Source organism: Otolemur garnettii, unplaced genomic scaffold, assembly GCF_000181295.1.
Source record: "Otolemur garnettii isolate 467f Iridium unplaced genomic scaffold, OtoGar3 scaffold00225, whole genome shotgun sequence".
Classification (NCBI taxonomy): domain Eukaryota; kingdom Metazoa; phylum Chordata; class Mammalia; order Primates; family Galagidae; genus Otolemur; species Otolemur garnettii.
In genome coordinates this window covers 1,006,962-1,020,372 of record NW_003852620.1, presented here as the reverse complement: position 1 = coordinate 1,020,372, position 13,411 = coordinate 1,006,962, and the positions used below count along the sequence as shown (strand labels likewise).

Below are 13,411 nucleotides of genomic sequence, written 5' to 3'. Positions count from 1 at the left end.
CCACGGCACTCTACCCAGGGGGACAGCTTGAGGCTCTGTCTCAAAAAAAAAAAAAAAAAAAAAGAAGAAGTGATATATGAGTGAAGCCAACCTGGAGGATGACAGAACCAAGGAGAGTCTGAGGACTAGTGTACTGAGAAGGTGGACACCAACTACTGTGCGGGGCTTCTTTCAAGACTTCCTTGTCAAATAATGTCATCATGGAGACATAGATGTGTGGAGAGGCTGACAAGAGACCCTCAAAATGTACAGTCTTGGCCAGGTGTGGTGGCTCATGCCTATAATCCTAGCACTTTGGGAGGCCAAGGTGGGAGGATCACTTGAGGTTAAGAGTTTGAGACCAAAGCAAGAGAGAGACCTCCATCTCTACAAAAATAGAAAAATTAGCTGGGTATGATGGTGTGTGTCTATAGTCCCAGCTATTCAGGAGTCTTAGGTAGGAGGATTGCTTGACCCCAGAAGTTTGAGGTTGCAGGCAGTGAGCTATGACAATTACTACTGCACTCCAATCCTAAGGAACGAATAAGACACTTGGCCTTGGCCTCCCAAAGTGCTGAGACTGCAAGAGGCTCCCAATGCAAGGCTTGGCTATCTTTAGAGACAGGGTCTTGTTCTGGCTCAAGCTGGTCTCGAACTTGAGGAGCTCAATCTACCACCCACCTTGGCTTTCCAGAGTGCTAGGATTACAGGCATGAGGCACTGTACCCAGGCTTTTTTTTTTTTCCAGCCTTTCTGAAAAAGTGTCATCCTGGAAAGTCCGACCCAACCAAAGGCCTAGCCTCAGCTTTGCACCGTAGGACAACTCTAGCCAACTGGAGACTGCTGCTTGCCAACCTGACACTCTTCCTTAGGTGACACCCCCCACTCCAGGACAGTCTAGCCCCTTACATTGCTTTCCAGCCTTTGTGCTGATCATCCTGGACAAACCTTTTAGAGGAGCTGAGGTAGCGATGTGTCAATCCTCAGAACCTTAGTGAAATTGATGAGACCATGGCTTAGATGAGAGATCAACCCAGCCACTTTCAAGGAAAGTAATCTAAGCCACAGATCCATTGCTTCAGTTCTGCTTTCCCATCATGTTACCCTGACATGGTGATTGGATTAGGGGTGCCCCAAGTTTCAATCACAATCTTAGTCTCTTACACCCCTATGCATTTGCCATTTCTCTTTTGGTCACCTTTCTCACTTTACTAGCAAAGGAAAACTCATTTCCAGATTCTGGGGCCACAGCACCAGTGGCTGAAGTGGCTACAGCGCCAGCCACATACACCTGGGCTGGCAGGCTCGAATCCAGCCCTGGCCTGCCAAACAACAATGATGGCTGCAACCAAAAAATAGCCAGGTGTTGTGGCGGATGCCTATGGTCCCAGCTACTTGGGAGGAGGAGGCAGGAGAATGGCTTCAGCCCAGGAGTTGGAGGTTGCTGTGAGCCATGATGCCACAGCACTCTACTCGGCAACAGCTTGAGGCTCTGTCTCAAAAAAAAAAAAATTAAAAAAAAAACAGATTCTGGGGCAAACAAAATTTGCTCCCAGGTGTTGAAGGCCATCCCTCATCATCTTCCATACAGAACTTCAAGCAGTTAGCCTAAAGTTAGCGTCAGTTTCAGTTCATGTCTCAGGTCTGCTATGTACTTGTTCGTGGGCAAATTATGCCATTCCCTCTGAGAATGATCTAATGGTCTTACAGGGTTGTTGTGAGGACCTAACAAGATAATGCATGTGAACAGCTCAGCACTACCTAAAATTAAGAGATTATTGTTCCTGGACGTATTAAAAGGGTGCAGACAAATTAATCTCCAAGGAAAATTGACTATATCGCCATAGTAAATCCCAAAGAAATGCTGAAATTAGTTGGGGGAAGAGAAGTGGTAGGAGGCTTGCTTGATCCATTTAGAAAAGAAGCATTTTCGGGCGGTGTATGTGGCCCATTGAGTAAGGCGCTGGCCCCACATACCAAGGGTGGCAGGTTCAAGCCCAGCCCTGGCCAAACTACAACAACAACAAAAAAAAATAATAGCCGGATGTTGTGGCAGGTGCCTGTAGTCTCAGCTGCTCCAGAGGCAAGAGAATCACCTAAGCCCAAGAGCTGGAGATTGCTGTGAGCTGTGACAGCACAGCACTTGACCAAGGGCAACTAAGTGAGACTCTGTCTCTAAAAAGAAAAGAAGTGTTTTCCATATTTGGAAACTTCTCGAACAGAGGAGACAAGTTAAAGGTTTGGTTCAGTGGAAAGAAGGAGGAATAATTTCCTTGCCAAGACTGACAGAACACTCTATTCCAGCCCTTACCTGGGATTAGAGAATAAAGTACCTATCAGGGATCAAATATCTTAGGAAAAGGTCTAACTTTAATGTATACACATCTGGGGATCTAGTTAAAATGAAGATCTAGGGAAAGGCTTAGATTCTGCATTTCCAACAAGTTCCCAGGTGATATGAATGCTGCTGGTTCATGAATCACACATTAAGTAGCAATTCTAGGGGTCAAGGAAGTCTCTGAGGCAAAGGCGCTTGAGCCAAGAGCCACAAGGAAGAAGAAAACTTAATTAACAAGACTTCTAGGCCCAAAGCAGTGGCTCCTGCCTGTAATCCTATCACTCTGGGAGGCCAACGTGGGTGGATTGCTTGAGCTTTGGGACCAGCCTGAGCAAGAGACCCCATCTCTAAAACTAGCTGGGCCATTGTGGTGGGTGCCTGTAGTCCCAGCTACTCGGGAGGCTGGTTCATTTGAGTCCAAGAATTGGAGGTTAGTGTGAGCTATGATGCCATGGCACTCTGCTGAGTGCAACAAAGTGAGACTCTGTCTCAAAAAAAAAAAAGACTTCTAAACATAGGGACCAGTTGTGTGGGCCCTGTGGTATCAGAAAAACTGAAGGGTGCCTAGTGTTGCTGGAGTGCAGAGAATTTGAGGAGCAAAGTGAGATGGAGCTGTAGAGAACATGTGACCAGGCATGCAGAACCATGCATGAGGTATCTGGATTAATATTCACCTAGACATTTAGAAGAAACTATTGCAAGCTGTTAAACAGAAGAGGGACATAATCAGATCTGCTTTTTAAAAAGATCATTCCAACTAGCCCGAGCAAAAGAAGACTCTGTCTCTACAAAGAATAAAAAACTTTACCCAGACATTGTGGCTGGTATCTGTAGTCCCAGCTACTTGGGAGACTGAGGGAGGAGGATTATTTCAGCCCAGGAATTTGAGGTTGCTGTGAGCTATAACACTACAGCACTCTAGCCTATGATGTTATTTTTAAAAAAGGAAGAAAGATGAGGCTGGCCACAGTAGTTCACACCTATAATCCTAGCACTTGGCAGGCCTAGCCAGGTAGAATGCCTGAACTCACAGGTTCAAGACCAGCCTGAGCCAGAGTGAAACCTTGTCTCTAAAAATGGCCAGGCGGCTCCGCGCCGGCAGCTCAGTGAGTAGGGCGCTGGCCACATACACTGAAGCTGGTGAGTTCAAGCCCGGCCCAGGCCTGCTAAACAATGACAACTGCAACCAAAAAATAGCCAGGCATTGTGGCAGGCACCTGTAGTCCCAGCTACTTGGAGGCTGAGGCAAGAGAATCACTTGAGCCCAAGAGTTTGAGGCTGCTATGAGTTATGATGCCATGGCACTCTACCGAGGGTGACAGAGTAAAATTCTGTCTCAAAAAAAAAAAAAAAAGATAAGGATCATTCTATCTGCACTATAAATAACAAATGGGGAGTAGAAACAAAGTAGATACAGATTACCAGTTAGGAGCTGGGGGGCTGATATAGTTTGTGCAACAGTACCCCTAATAGTGGTAGAGATGGAAAGAAGTGGGATATTTGAGAATATAGAGGAAATGAAATGGACTAAATTTTGTAAAGGATTTAATTTATTGGCAGCGCCTGTGGCTCAAAGGAGTAGGGCACCAGTCCCATGTCCCAGAGGTGGTGGGTTCAAACCCAGCCCCGGCCAAAAACTGCAAAAAAAAAAAAAAGAATTTAATTTATGGTAAGGAATAGGGCACTCTAAGGGCTGTCACTGGAGCACCTGACCACAGTTGGATGATAAGGATGCCATTCATCAAAGAAAAAAGCACCAGAAGACCACCAGGTTATAGAGGAAACAGTATGAGTTTGGTCTTGAGCTAACTGAGGTCCCTGTGAGCCAACCAAGTAAGAGGTCAAAGGTTAAATAAAAGGTAGCTTTTGGTGTTTTTGTTTGCTCCCAAAAGAGAAATGGGAGCTGGAGATATCAACCTGGGAATCAGGTTGGCATTGGTGGTGATTGAAGCTGTTGACACAGGTGAGGGCCTAAGGAGGAGACAAGAGTGTGAGATGAGAGGAGGGCCTAAGACCCAGCCTCTGAGAATTGCAAACAGAATGATGCAGACAGGAATGGCCCTAGTAATCAGCAGTGCCAGCGGCTTCACCACTAGTATGGACCCCTAAATGCAGCAGCTTAACCCCACTGGATGCCAACCATTGCCTCAAAGACTGGACTCTAACAGCTTGCCCATGCTCACCACCAACACCATGGGCCAGAAGAGGAGAACCTGAAATGGGAAAGGGGAAGCAGGAGAGACACAACCTGGGGAGTATGGTACTTAACAAGCAAGGAACAAGTGTTTTAAAGTAAGTGATGGTCAATAGTGCCCAATGCTATCAAAAAATGGGGATTCAGTCAGAACGAAGGTGGTGAAACCTTGCAGAGGTTGCAAGTGGTCTCCTTGCAGAGGACTGAAGCTAGAGCTGAGTACAGTGCCAACCTAACCTTCCATAAGCATAGACTGCGTCATTACCAGTTCACATGTGTGTTTCCCCCAGTAACTGCATTTAAGGGTGGGTCTTGTCCACCCTGTTATCCTCAAAGCCTGGCGGGAAGCCTGGAACACAGCAGATACTTAACAAATTTTACTGATTAATTAATGAATGGATAGGTGAGTGAATAAGTGATGGCGAAAGATTGTAAACAAAAGAAGAATCACTGTCTGGCATGTGCCTGGGCTAGCTACTAACCTTCAGCTTTTTTTCCTTTTTACCGCAATGGCCTGCAGACCCAGGGAACAGACAACAGAGCCCCCATCCTCTCCCTCCCCTGGGCCCTACCCTCCCTCCCCGACGAAGAGTCTGGACCGAAGGCTCTGCTGACGTGGGAAGGGGAGGAGAGTCTGGAGGAAGGGGAGGGGAAAACAGCGCAGAGATCGCAGACACCAAGGAGGCGCCCGCGGCTGCAGAGCTGTAAAGCAGGGTCTCTTCGGGCTCTCTGTGTCCGGGCACCCGACACTCAACTGGGCCCTAGAACAGCGCATCCTTTCGGCGTGGGCCGGCAGGGCCCCTGCGGTCAGCAAGCTGGCTCCCCGGGTGGCCACCGGGACCCCCGAGCCCAATGGCGGGGGCGGCAGCAAAATCGACAGCACTGTAGAGATCACCCCCAGCACCAACGGAGTAAGTGCCGGCGCCCCAGGGGGCTACGCCATCCTCTCCTTGTACCCACTCCGAATACTTGGCATTTCCTCCTGCGCATCCTCCCGCCCCTGACTGCTTTCCTAGCCCTCGCTCCCGCCGCCCCCTCCCCTGCTCTGCGGTTTTCTCCGCTTCACCCTCTCCTCCCCCCGCCACCCAGCAGGTTGGGACTCTTGGAGATGCGGTGCCCACGGAGCAGCTGCAGGGTGAGCGGGAGCGCGAGCGGGAGGGGGAGGGCGACGCGGGCGGCGACGGACTGGGCAGCAGCCTGTCGCTGGCCGTGCCCCCAGGCCCCCTCAGCTTTGAGGCGCTGCTTGCCCAGGTGGGGGCGCTGGGCGGCGGCCAGCAGCTGCAGCTCGGCCTCTGCTGCCTCCCGGTGCTCTTCGTGGCTCTGGGTTTGGCCTCGGACCCCATCTTCACTCTGGCGCCCCCACTGCATTGCCACTACGGGGGCTTCCCTCCCAACGCCTCTGGCTGGGAACAGCCCTCCAATGCCAGCGGCGTCAGTGTCGCCAGCGCGGCCCTAGCAGCCAGCGCCGCTAGCCGCGTCGCCACCAGTACGGACCCCTCGTGCAGTGGTTTCGCCCCGCCGGACTTCAACCATTGCCTCAAGGACTGGGACTATAATGGCCTGCCGGTGCTCACCACCAACGCCATCGGCCAGGTGAGGCGGCCAGGAGGGCGGTGGGTCTGGGAGCCGGCTGAGGGCAGCGAGGGCGGGGCCTCACGCCTACTGCACCCTTCTCACATCCCCAGTGGGATCTGGTGTGTGACCTGGGCTGGCAGGTGATCCTGGAGCAGATCCTCTTCATCTTGGGCTTTGCCTCCGGCTACCTGTTCATGGGTTACCCTGCAGACAGGTGAGGGCTGTCGTGGGGGCAGGGCTGGTAGGAAGGAGGGGGTGCTAGGCAAGCCAGCCCAAGCAGCTGGTGTTTGCAAGAGGTTGAAGATGATTCGCTGGACTCTACAGTCTTCTCTGAACTCCAATTAAATGACCTACCCCTGTCTCAACTTCACTCCCCATCAAGAAATACTATTCTTTCCACACCTCTTCCACACAGGGGAAGGACTCCATCTCCATGGACTACTAGCCCCATTCCCACTCATCGGTCAGCCATGAATCAATGGCCTCGTCTCCAAAATAATAGTCTTATGTCTCATCCCCACAGAGCAAAACCCTGTCTTCACAGAGCAAAAGTCCTTTCTCTCCCTCTGTTGCCCTTATCACCCTAACAATCTCCCTCACCATCTTTATGGACTAATGGACTCAGTTCCACTAATAGTCCACACAAGCTGTTAGCTCCACTTCAGTGGCCTCATTCCTAATGATGGATATGGCATCCCTAAATATGAACACATCTATTTCCACTGACCAGTAGTTCAATTTTACAAGCAAATAAAGCACTTTCTTGGACAAGTAGCCTCTTCCCCATGAGTCAGTAACTATCTCCAAAGAACATTGCCTTAGTCCCCAGTAACCATAGTCCCATGCCTGCCTCCAAATGACTCTATCCTCATGAGTCAATAGCCCGTAGATAGATTAATAGTCCCATCTCATGGATCTTCAGGGCTCTCCAGTCCTCTCAGACCAAAATCCCCACTTTCATGAACCAATGGCCTCATCTTCAAAGATCCATAGTCTAGCCCCACCAACAGTGTAAGGGCTGGTACACAAGGGGGCTATGCCATCCTCTCTTCATACCCCAGCTGAGTACCCAGCAGATCAGAAATCTTCCTCCAGATCAAGAATCCCATCTCTGATTCTGAACACCATCACCACCAACCAGATGCTTCATCTACACTGACCATCCCCACAGATTATTAGACTCATCCCCACTGATCTACAGTCCCTCCAAATAGATTAGCAGGATCACTTTCCATGGATCAAAGGCATCCCCAAATTCAGTAGTCCAGTTTCTTAAAATCACTACCCATCCTCACTGCCCAGCAGTCACACACCTCTGTGGGCCAGTGATCCTAACTAAACCCACAGGTTAATAGCCCATCTCCATGAACCAATGGCCTCACTTCCACAGACCAGTAGCCTCATTCCAATGAAACAACAGCCTAATCCCCAAAGATCAATAATTCAGTCTCCTAATACCAGTAGCGTTTACCACATTAATCAGGAGGCCTGTCCCAGCTACTTAGGAGGCTGAGGAAAGAGAATTGCTTAAGCCCAAGAGTTTGAGGTTGTTGTGAGCTGTGATGCCGCAGCACTCTACCCAGGGCTACAGCTTGAGGCTCTGCCTCAAAAAAAAAAAAAAAAAAGAGGCCTGTCTTCATGAAATAATGCCCTGCCCCATGGGGTCAATAGCCTCACTCCCTTTCAAGTGACCAAGGGCCTTCACTGTTCATCTCCACAAATCAGTGGTCTTATCCCCAGCAATCAATAGCCAAGGATCAATAGCCCTGTCCTCAGTAACTTATAGTTACTGACCATCTTCACTGACCAATAGTCTCATCTTGCCTGTTCTGTGACCCCATCCTTATTATCCTCAGGGATTAATAGGTTCATCCCCACTGATCAATAGACCTAACCCAGGGATTAAGAGACCCATTCTCATGAATTAGGAGCTCCATCTCCCACCAGTATTCCACTAGTATCCATCCCTACTGACCATCAATAGTCCTATGTCCCAATTCCATGGAACAATGGTGTCATCCCCAAAACCAACTCTTCAGTCCCCTAGTATCAACAGCTACATCTTCACTGACCAGTACTATCCCCATGCACAAGAGGCCCGTGGCTTTACCTAGAGATTGATAGCTCTAACCCCCTATATCAGTACTGCCATCTCCTCTGACCAGTCTGATCAAGACAAGCTCCATCCACACTAGCCAGTAGCTCAGTTCCTAGGGATCAACAGTCCCAAATCCCATCCACTCTGATGGGTGATCTCACATCTATGGACAAGTGCCCTAATCTCTGACCAACAGCCCTATCCTTAAGAGTCAAGGGTGCCACCCCAGATAGTACCATAGCTGTATACTAGTATCCACTAGCCAGACTCATCTACCTACAATCCCCATCCTTCTCATCTTCTCTAGCCTCTGGATCCCACTCAGCAACTCCTCCAGGGAGTCTGGGTGACCAGAAACCCTGCCCACTTTCCAGGTTTGGCCGTCGTGGGATTGTGCTGCTGACCTTGGGGCTGGTGGGCCCCTGTGGAGTGGGAGGGGCTGCTGCAGGCTCCTCCACAGGTGTCATGGCCCTCCGATTCCTCCTGGGCTTTCTTCTGGCAGGCGTTGACCTGGGTGTCTACCTGATGCGTAAGTGGCCCCCTCTCTGTAGTCCCTCCCCTGGTTCTCATACCTTCCTGTCTGCATCACCAGAATATTCCCACTGCCCTCTAGACTCCCCTTAGTCCCTTCTTCAGCCCCAAATTTCACCTGCCTAGAATCTCTGCTGTCCTTCTGCTTAGGCTTTTGAAGATCAAGGGGTTCTGCTTCTCTCCACACCTGTCCCCCCAACATACACACAATCTCTAAATCTTTAAAGTCTTTCTTGCCCTGGATTTACTGCTGTCAGGAAATAGCAACTGATTTAGAAGATGAAATCCTGACTAGCTATGTGACCTTGGACAAAGGTTGACATGAAGGTCAAAATAAGAGGCCTATAAACTGTGAATGCTGAACACCCACCAGAGACTCTGACCCTAGAGCCCTCCTAGGTTTGAGCAGGAGAGAAGAGAGGACTGAACAATCTCTCTGCTCCTTGCCACCCAGAGGTTAGTCTGTGGTAGGCAGTGGCTGCAGCTTCCATTCAGGGTCTGACCTTCTCTCTCTCCTTCTCCTCCCTCTCTTTTCTCTCTCATGCCTTCTTCCTCCCTGGCCTTTCTCTCCTACCTCCATCCCTGCTGTATCTCCAGGCCTGGAGCTATGCGACCCAACTCAGAGGCTTCGGGTGGCCCTGGCAGGGGAGTTGGTGGGGGTGGGGGGGCACTTCCTGTTCCTGGGCCTGGCCCTTGTCTCTAAGGACTGGCGATTTCTGCAGCGAATGATCACCGCTCCCTGCATCCTCTTCCTGTTTTATGGGTCAGTATTGCCCTTTACCTATCATTTAACAATTCCCATCTCTACCTCCAACCTAGTTCTAGCCCAGAGACCCTCCTCTCTCCAACTATCCCTGAGTCTGCCCCAGCCCCAGTCCTTCAGAGGTGGGAGTTTCCCATCCTAGATCAGGAGAGGGGAGGCTTCACAATGTCCCCCCACCACCCTGCCCCCAGCTGGCCTGGTCTGTTTCTGGAGTCTGCCCGGTGGCTGATTGTGAAGCGCCAAATTGAGGAGGCTCAGTCTGTGCTGAGGATCTTGGCTGAGCGGAACCGCCCCCACGGGCAGATGCTGGGGGAAGAGGCCCAGGAAGCCCTGCAGGGTGAGAGACAAGGTCCCTGTGAGCGACGCCTCACATACACATGCACTGGTACCCTCTGCATGGTTGTAGCTGTGCCTTGTTCTCAGGGACCCCACCACCCCGTGGGAGGCTCCTGGATTCCCAGTTGTTCCTTCTAACAGACAGCTCCCCTCTCTCTCTCCTAAAGACCTGGAGAACACCTGCCCTCTCCCTGCAACATCCTCCTTTTCCTTCACTTCCCTCCTCAACTACCGCAACATCTGGAAAAATCTGCTTATCCTGGGCTTCACCAAGTGAGCCTGGGTGTCTGAGCTGAGGGCCAGGCCAGTGGCTGGGATGGGGGATGGCTGGGTGGGCAAGGTCCAAGGACCCCTGCAAAAGACAACCAGGGTTGTGGAAGGCTGCAGATGGGGATTCAGATGTTGCTCTTTGCTTCCCTACCCCTTCTCACAGCTTCATCGCCCACGCCATCCGCCACTGCTACCAGCCCGTGGGAGGAGGAGGCAGCCCATCGGACTTCTACCTGTGCTCCCTGCTGGCCAGCGGCACCGCAGCCCTGGCCTGCGTCTTCCTGGGTGTCACTGTGGACCGATTTGGCCGCCGGGGCATCCTTCTTCTCTCAATGACCCTCACTGGCATTGCATCCCTGGTCTTGCTGGGCCTGTGGGATTGTGAGCATCCTCCCTCCCCCACAGTGTGGGCTCAACAAGGGAACTCCAGCAGAGGTGCCTCAGACAGGCTCAGCCATTATTTTTGGCATAGGCCTCCCAAGACAAGACCCAGACCCTGGCCAGATCTTCCACAACCCTCTTCCTGGCCATGTACCCTGTCTGTTCTCCCAGTCAGTTAGTGAATGCCCAGAGCCCACCCAGCTAGACCCATGAGATCAGAGCCAAGGAGATGACACTGGGGACAGGCCAGGCATGATCTCCCCACCTCCACCCATATCATCCCTGTTGGTCTTCCAGATCTGAATGAAGCCGCCATCACTACTTTCTCTGTCCTTGGGCTCTTCTCCTCCCAGGCTGCTGCCATCCTCAGCACACTCCTTGCTGCCGAAGTTATCCCTACCACTGTCCGGTGAGAGCAGCAGGCAGGGCCAGGCCTCGGCCTCTTGCCTCCCACTGAGGACAGGGCTTAAGGGCTGAAGGAGGGAGGGCTGCTGGAGAAGGGCTATGTGAGGCCTCAGCTGTGAGCTGATTGCCTCTTCCATCTTTCCCAGGGGCCGTGGCCTGGGCCTAATTATGGCACTGGGGGCTCTTGGAGGGCTGAGTGGCCCAGCCCAGCGCCTCCACATGGGCCATGGAGCCTTCCTGCAGCACGTGGTACTGGCAGCCTGTGCCCTCCTCTGCATCCTTAGCATTATGCTTCTGCCAGAGACCAAGCGCAAGCTCCTGCCGGAGGTGCTCCGGGATGGGGAGCTGTGTCGCCGGCCTTCCCTGCTGCGGCAGCCACCCCCTAACCGCTGTGACCACGTCCCGCTGCTTGCCACTCCCAACCCTGCCCTCTGAGCAGCCTCTGAGCACCCTGGCGGGAGGCTAGCCCATTCAGAAAGCTGGCTAGGGCCCTGGCAAGGAGATTGGGAAGGCTGAGTGAGGAAGGCAGGGCTGCCCAAAAGGCTCAGAGGCACCTCACGCCAGCCCAGGAGAGCTCAGAGGGCTGTCCCCATCCCCATCTCCTCCCAGCTGCTTTGTGTTCACTTCCTCTGCAAGAGTCAGGGGACAGGGAGAGAGCTCCACACTGTAACCACTGGGTCTGGGCTCCATCCTGTGCCCAAAGACATCCTCCCAGACCGCATTCTTTCTTGCTTTATCATTCTGTTTCAATAAAGACATTTTGAATAAATGAGCATATCATAGCTGGCACTTCCCTCCCTTCTGTTGTCCTTCTGTCTGGGGGGAGTTCTCAATGGAAAGCAAACCAGTAACAATTTCCCTTCCCCTCGGCCGGTCCCTGAGCGTTAACTTATACAGACAGCTATCGCCACTTACTGCCTGCTTGCTATGCTGCCAGGACTGGGTTAGGCGCTTTACACACATCCTATCATTTAGTCCTTACAACAAAATTGCAAGGTAGGTGTTTGGATCAATTAGGGGTTTATGTTGTAAGCAATAAAAACTGACTCTAATGAACTTAAACAAAAAGGGAATTTATTAGATGTAGGAGCTTACAGAATGGAAGATGCAGAAGCCAAAGGCCTCCTGGTCCAAGGAGCAGGAAGCAGGAACATTTTTATCAGGGTTTCTGGATGAATGAATGTTGCTGCCCAGCCACGTTCATCTGCCCACTGCCAAAGAGAAAGCCAGTATCCACAGACAGCAGGTTTACAGCAGAAAAAGAGTTTATTCCATATAGCACTAAGCAGGGAGATACAAGAAATTTCTCAAATTCTCCTCTCTGAGGATTGGGGAGATGGGGTTTTTAAGGATAGTTTGACAGGCAGAGGGTTAGGTAAGTAGGTTTGCTAATTGGCTAAGTTTGGGGCAAAATTATAGGTGTCTATAAATCATCTTTTTTTCTTCAGCTCCTAGGTAAATGATTCCAGTTCAGTTGGTTTCTTGGTATGGGCCACTGGTCTGTGTGGGTTAGCCAATCCACTGGCAGGACCTGGAACATATCTTAGAAACTACCTTTAGGGTTCCAAACAGCAGTGTTATCTATGGAAAAAAAGTGAAGAATCTTTACAACTACCAACTATATGGAAAAAGTTAAGAACCTTTATACATGTAATCCAGTGGTTCTCAACCTTCCTAATGCCATGACCCTTTAATACAGTTCCTGTGGGTCATGACCCACAGGTTGAGAACCACTGATGTAACCACTAGCTGGAAGTAAACAGGATAGTGACTATTACCAAGTTAACAAGGGGACAGTGGCTGATTATTATTATTTTAGCAGAGTTTGGGGGCCCTTGCATCATTTCATCAATTTGTAAGGGCAGTTTTAATTCCCCCATGGTCTTTTACCCACCTCAATCCTGAGGTGTGGGCAAATAAGAAGGGAAAGGGCTGACAACCGCTCTGACTTCTTCAGGCTGATGGGGTGCAGTCAGGGTTGTGCCCAGGGTAAAAGAGAATGAAACCAGGCTCAGCACCTGTAGCTCAGTGGCTAGGGTGCCAGCCATACACACTGCAGCTGGTGGGTTTGAACCCAGCCCAGGCCTGCCAAACAGCAATGACAGCTACAACCAAAAAATAGCCAGGATTTGTGGCAGGCGTCTATAGTCCCAGCTACTTGAGAGGCTAAGGCAAGAGAATCACTTAAGTCTAAGAGTTGGAGGTTGCTGTGAGTTGTGACACCATAGCACTCTACTGAGGGTAACATAATGAGACTCTGTCTAAAAAAAAGAGAGAGAGAATGAAACCATTTGGCAGTGACCTGCAAATATCCACGAGTGTTGGGTTTCAAGTCTAAGGTTTGCCTGATGAGAACATCAGTATTCTTGTTTACAATCTTAGCATAGTATTCACTGGGCAGTGGACTACAGGATAGATAATACCCAGCTTTAAGAGCCTCTGTAGACCTGATATCAAGTTCTGGGCAACCCAAATGAATATTCTTGAAAATTAGTTGGGTGTGAGCTGGTAAAACCTACTGGTAGCCACACAGATTGTTGA

General features: G+C 50.8%; 1 protein-coding gene across 1 annotated transcript; it reads left to right on the top strand.

The window, feature by feature from the left end:
- Positions 1–5,600: 5,600 nt before the first annotated feature.
- On the top strand, positions 5,601–11,650 carry SLC22A17 (solute carrier family 22 member 17). Its single transcript, XM_012812851.2, has 9 exons — positions 5,601–6,104; positions 6,197–6,300; positions 8,559–8,713; positions 9,438–9,478; positions 9,670–9,815; positions 9,982–10,087; positions 10,248–10,465; positions 10,763–10,874; positions 11,017–11,650. Exons 4-9 carry the CDS (start codon positions 9,441–9,443, stop codon positions 11,303–11,305), a joined length of 909 nt encoding a protein of 302 aa, XP_012668305.1. The 5' UTR covers positions 5,601–6,104; positions 6,197–6,300; positions 8,559–8,713; positions 9,438–9,440; the 3' UTR covers positions 11,306–11,650.
- Positions 11,651–13,411: the final 1,761 nt, after the last annotated feature.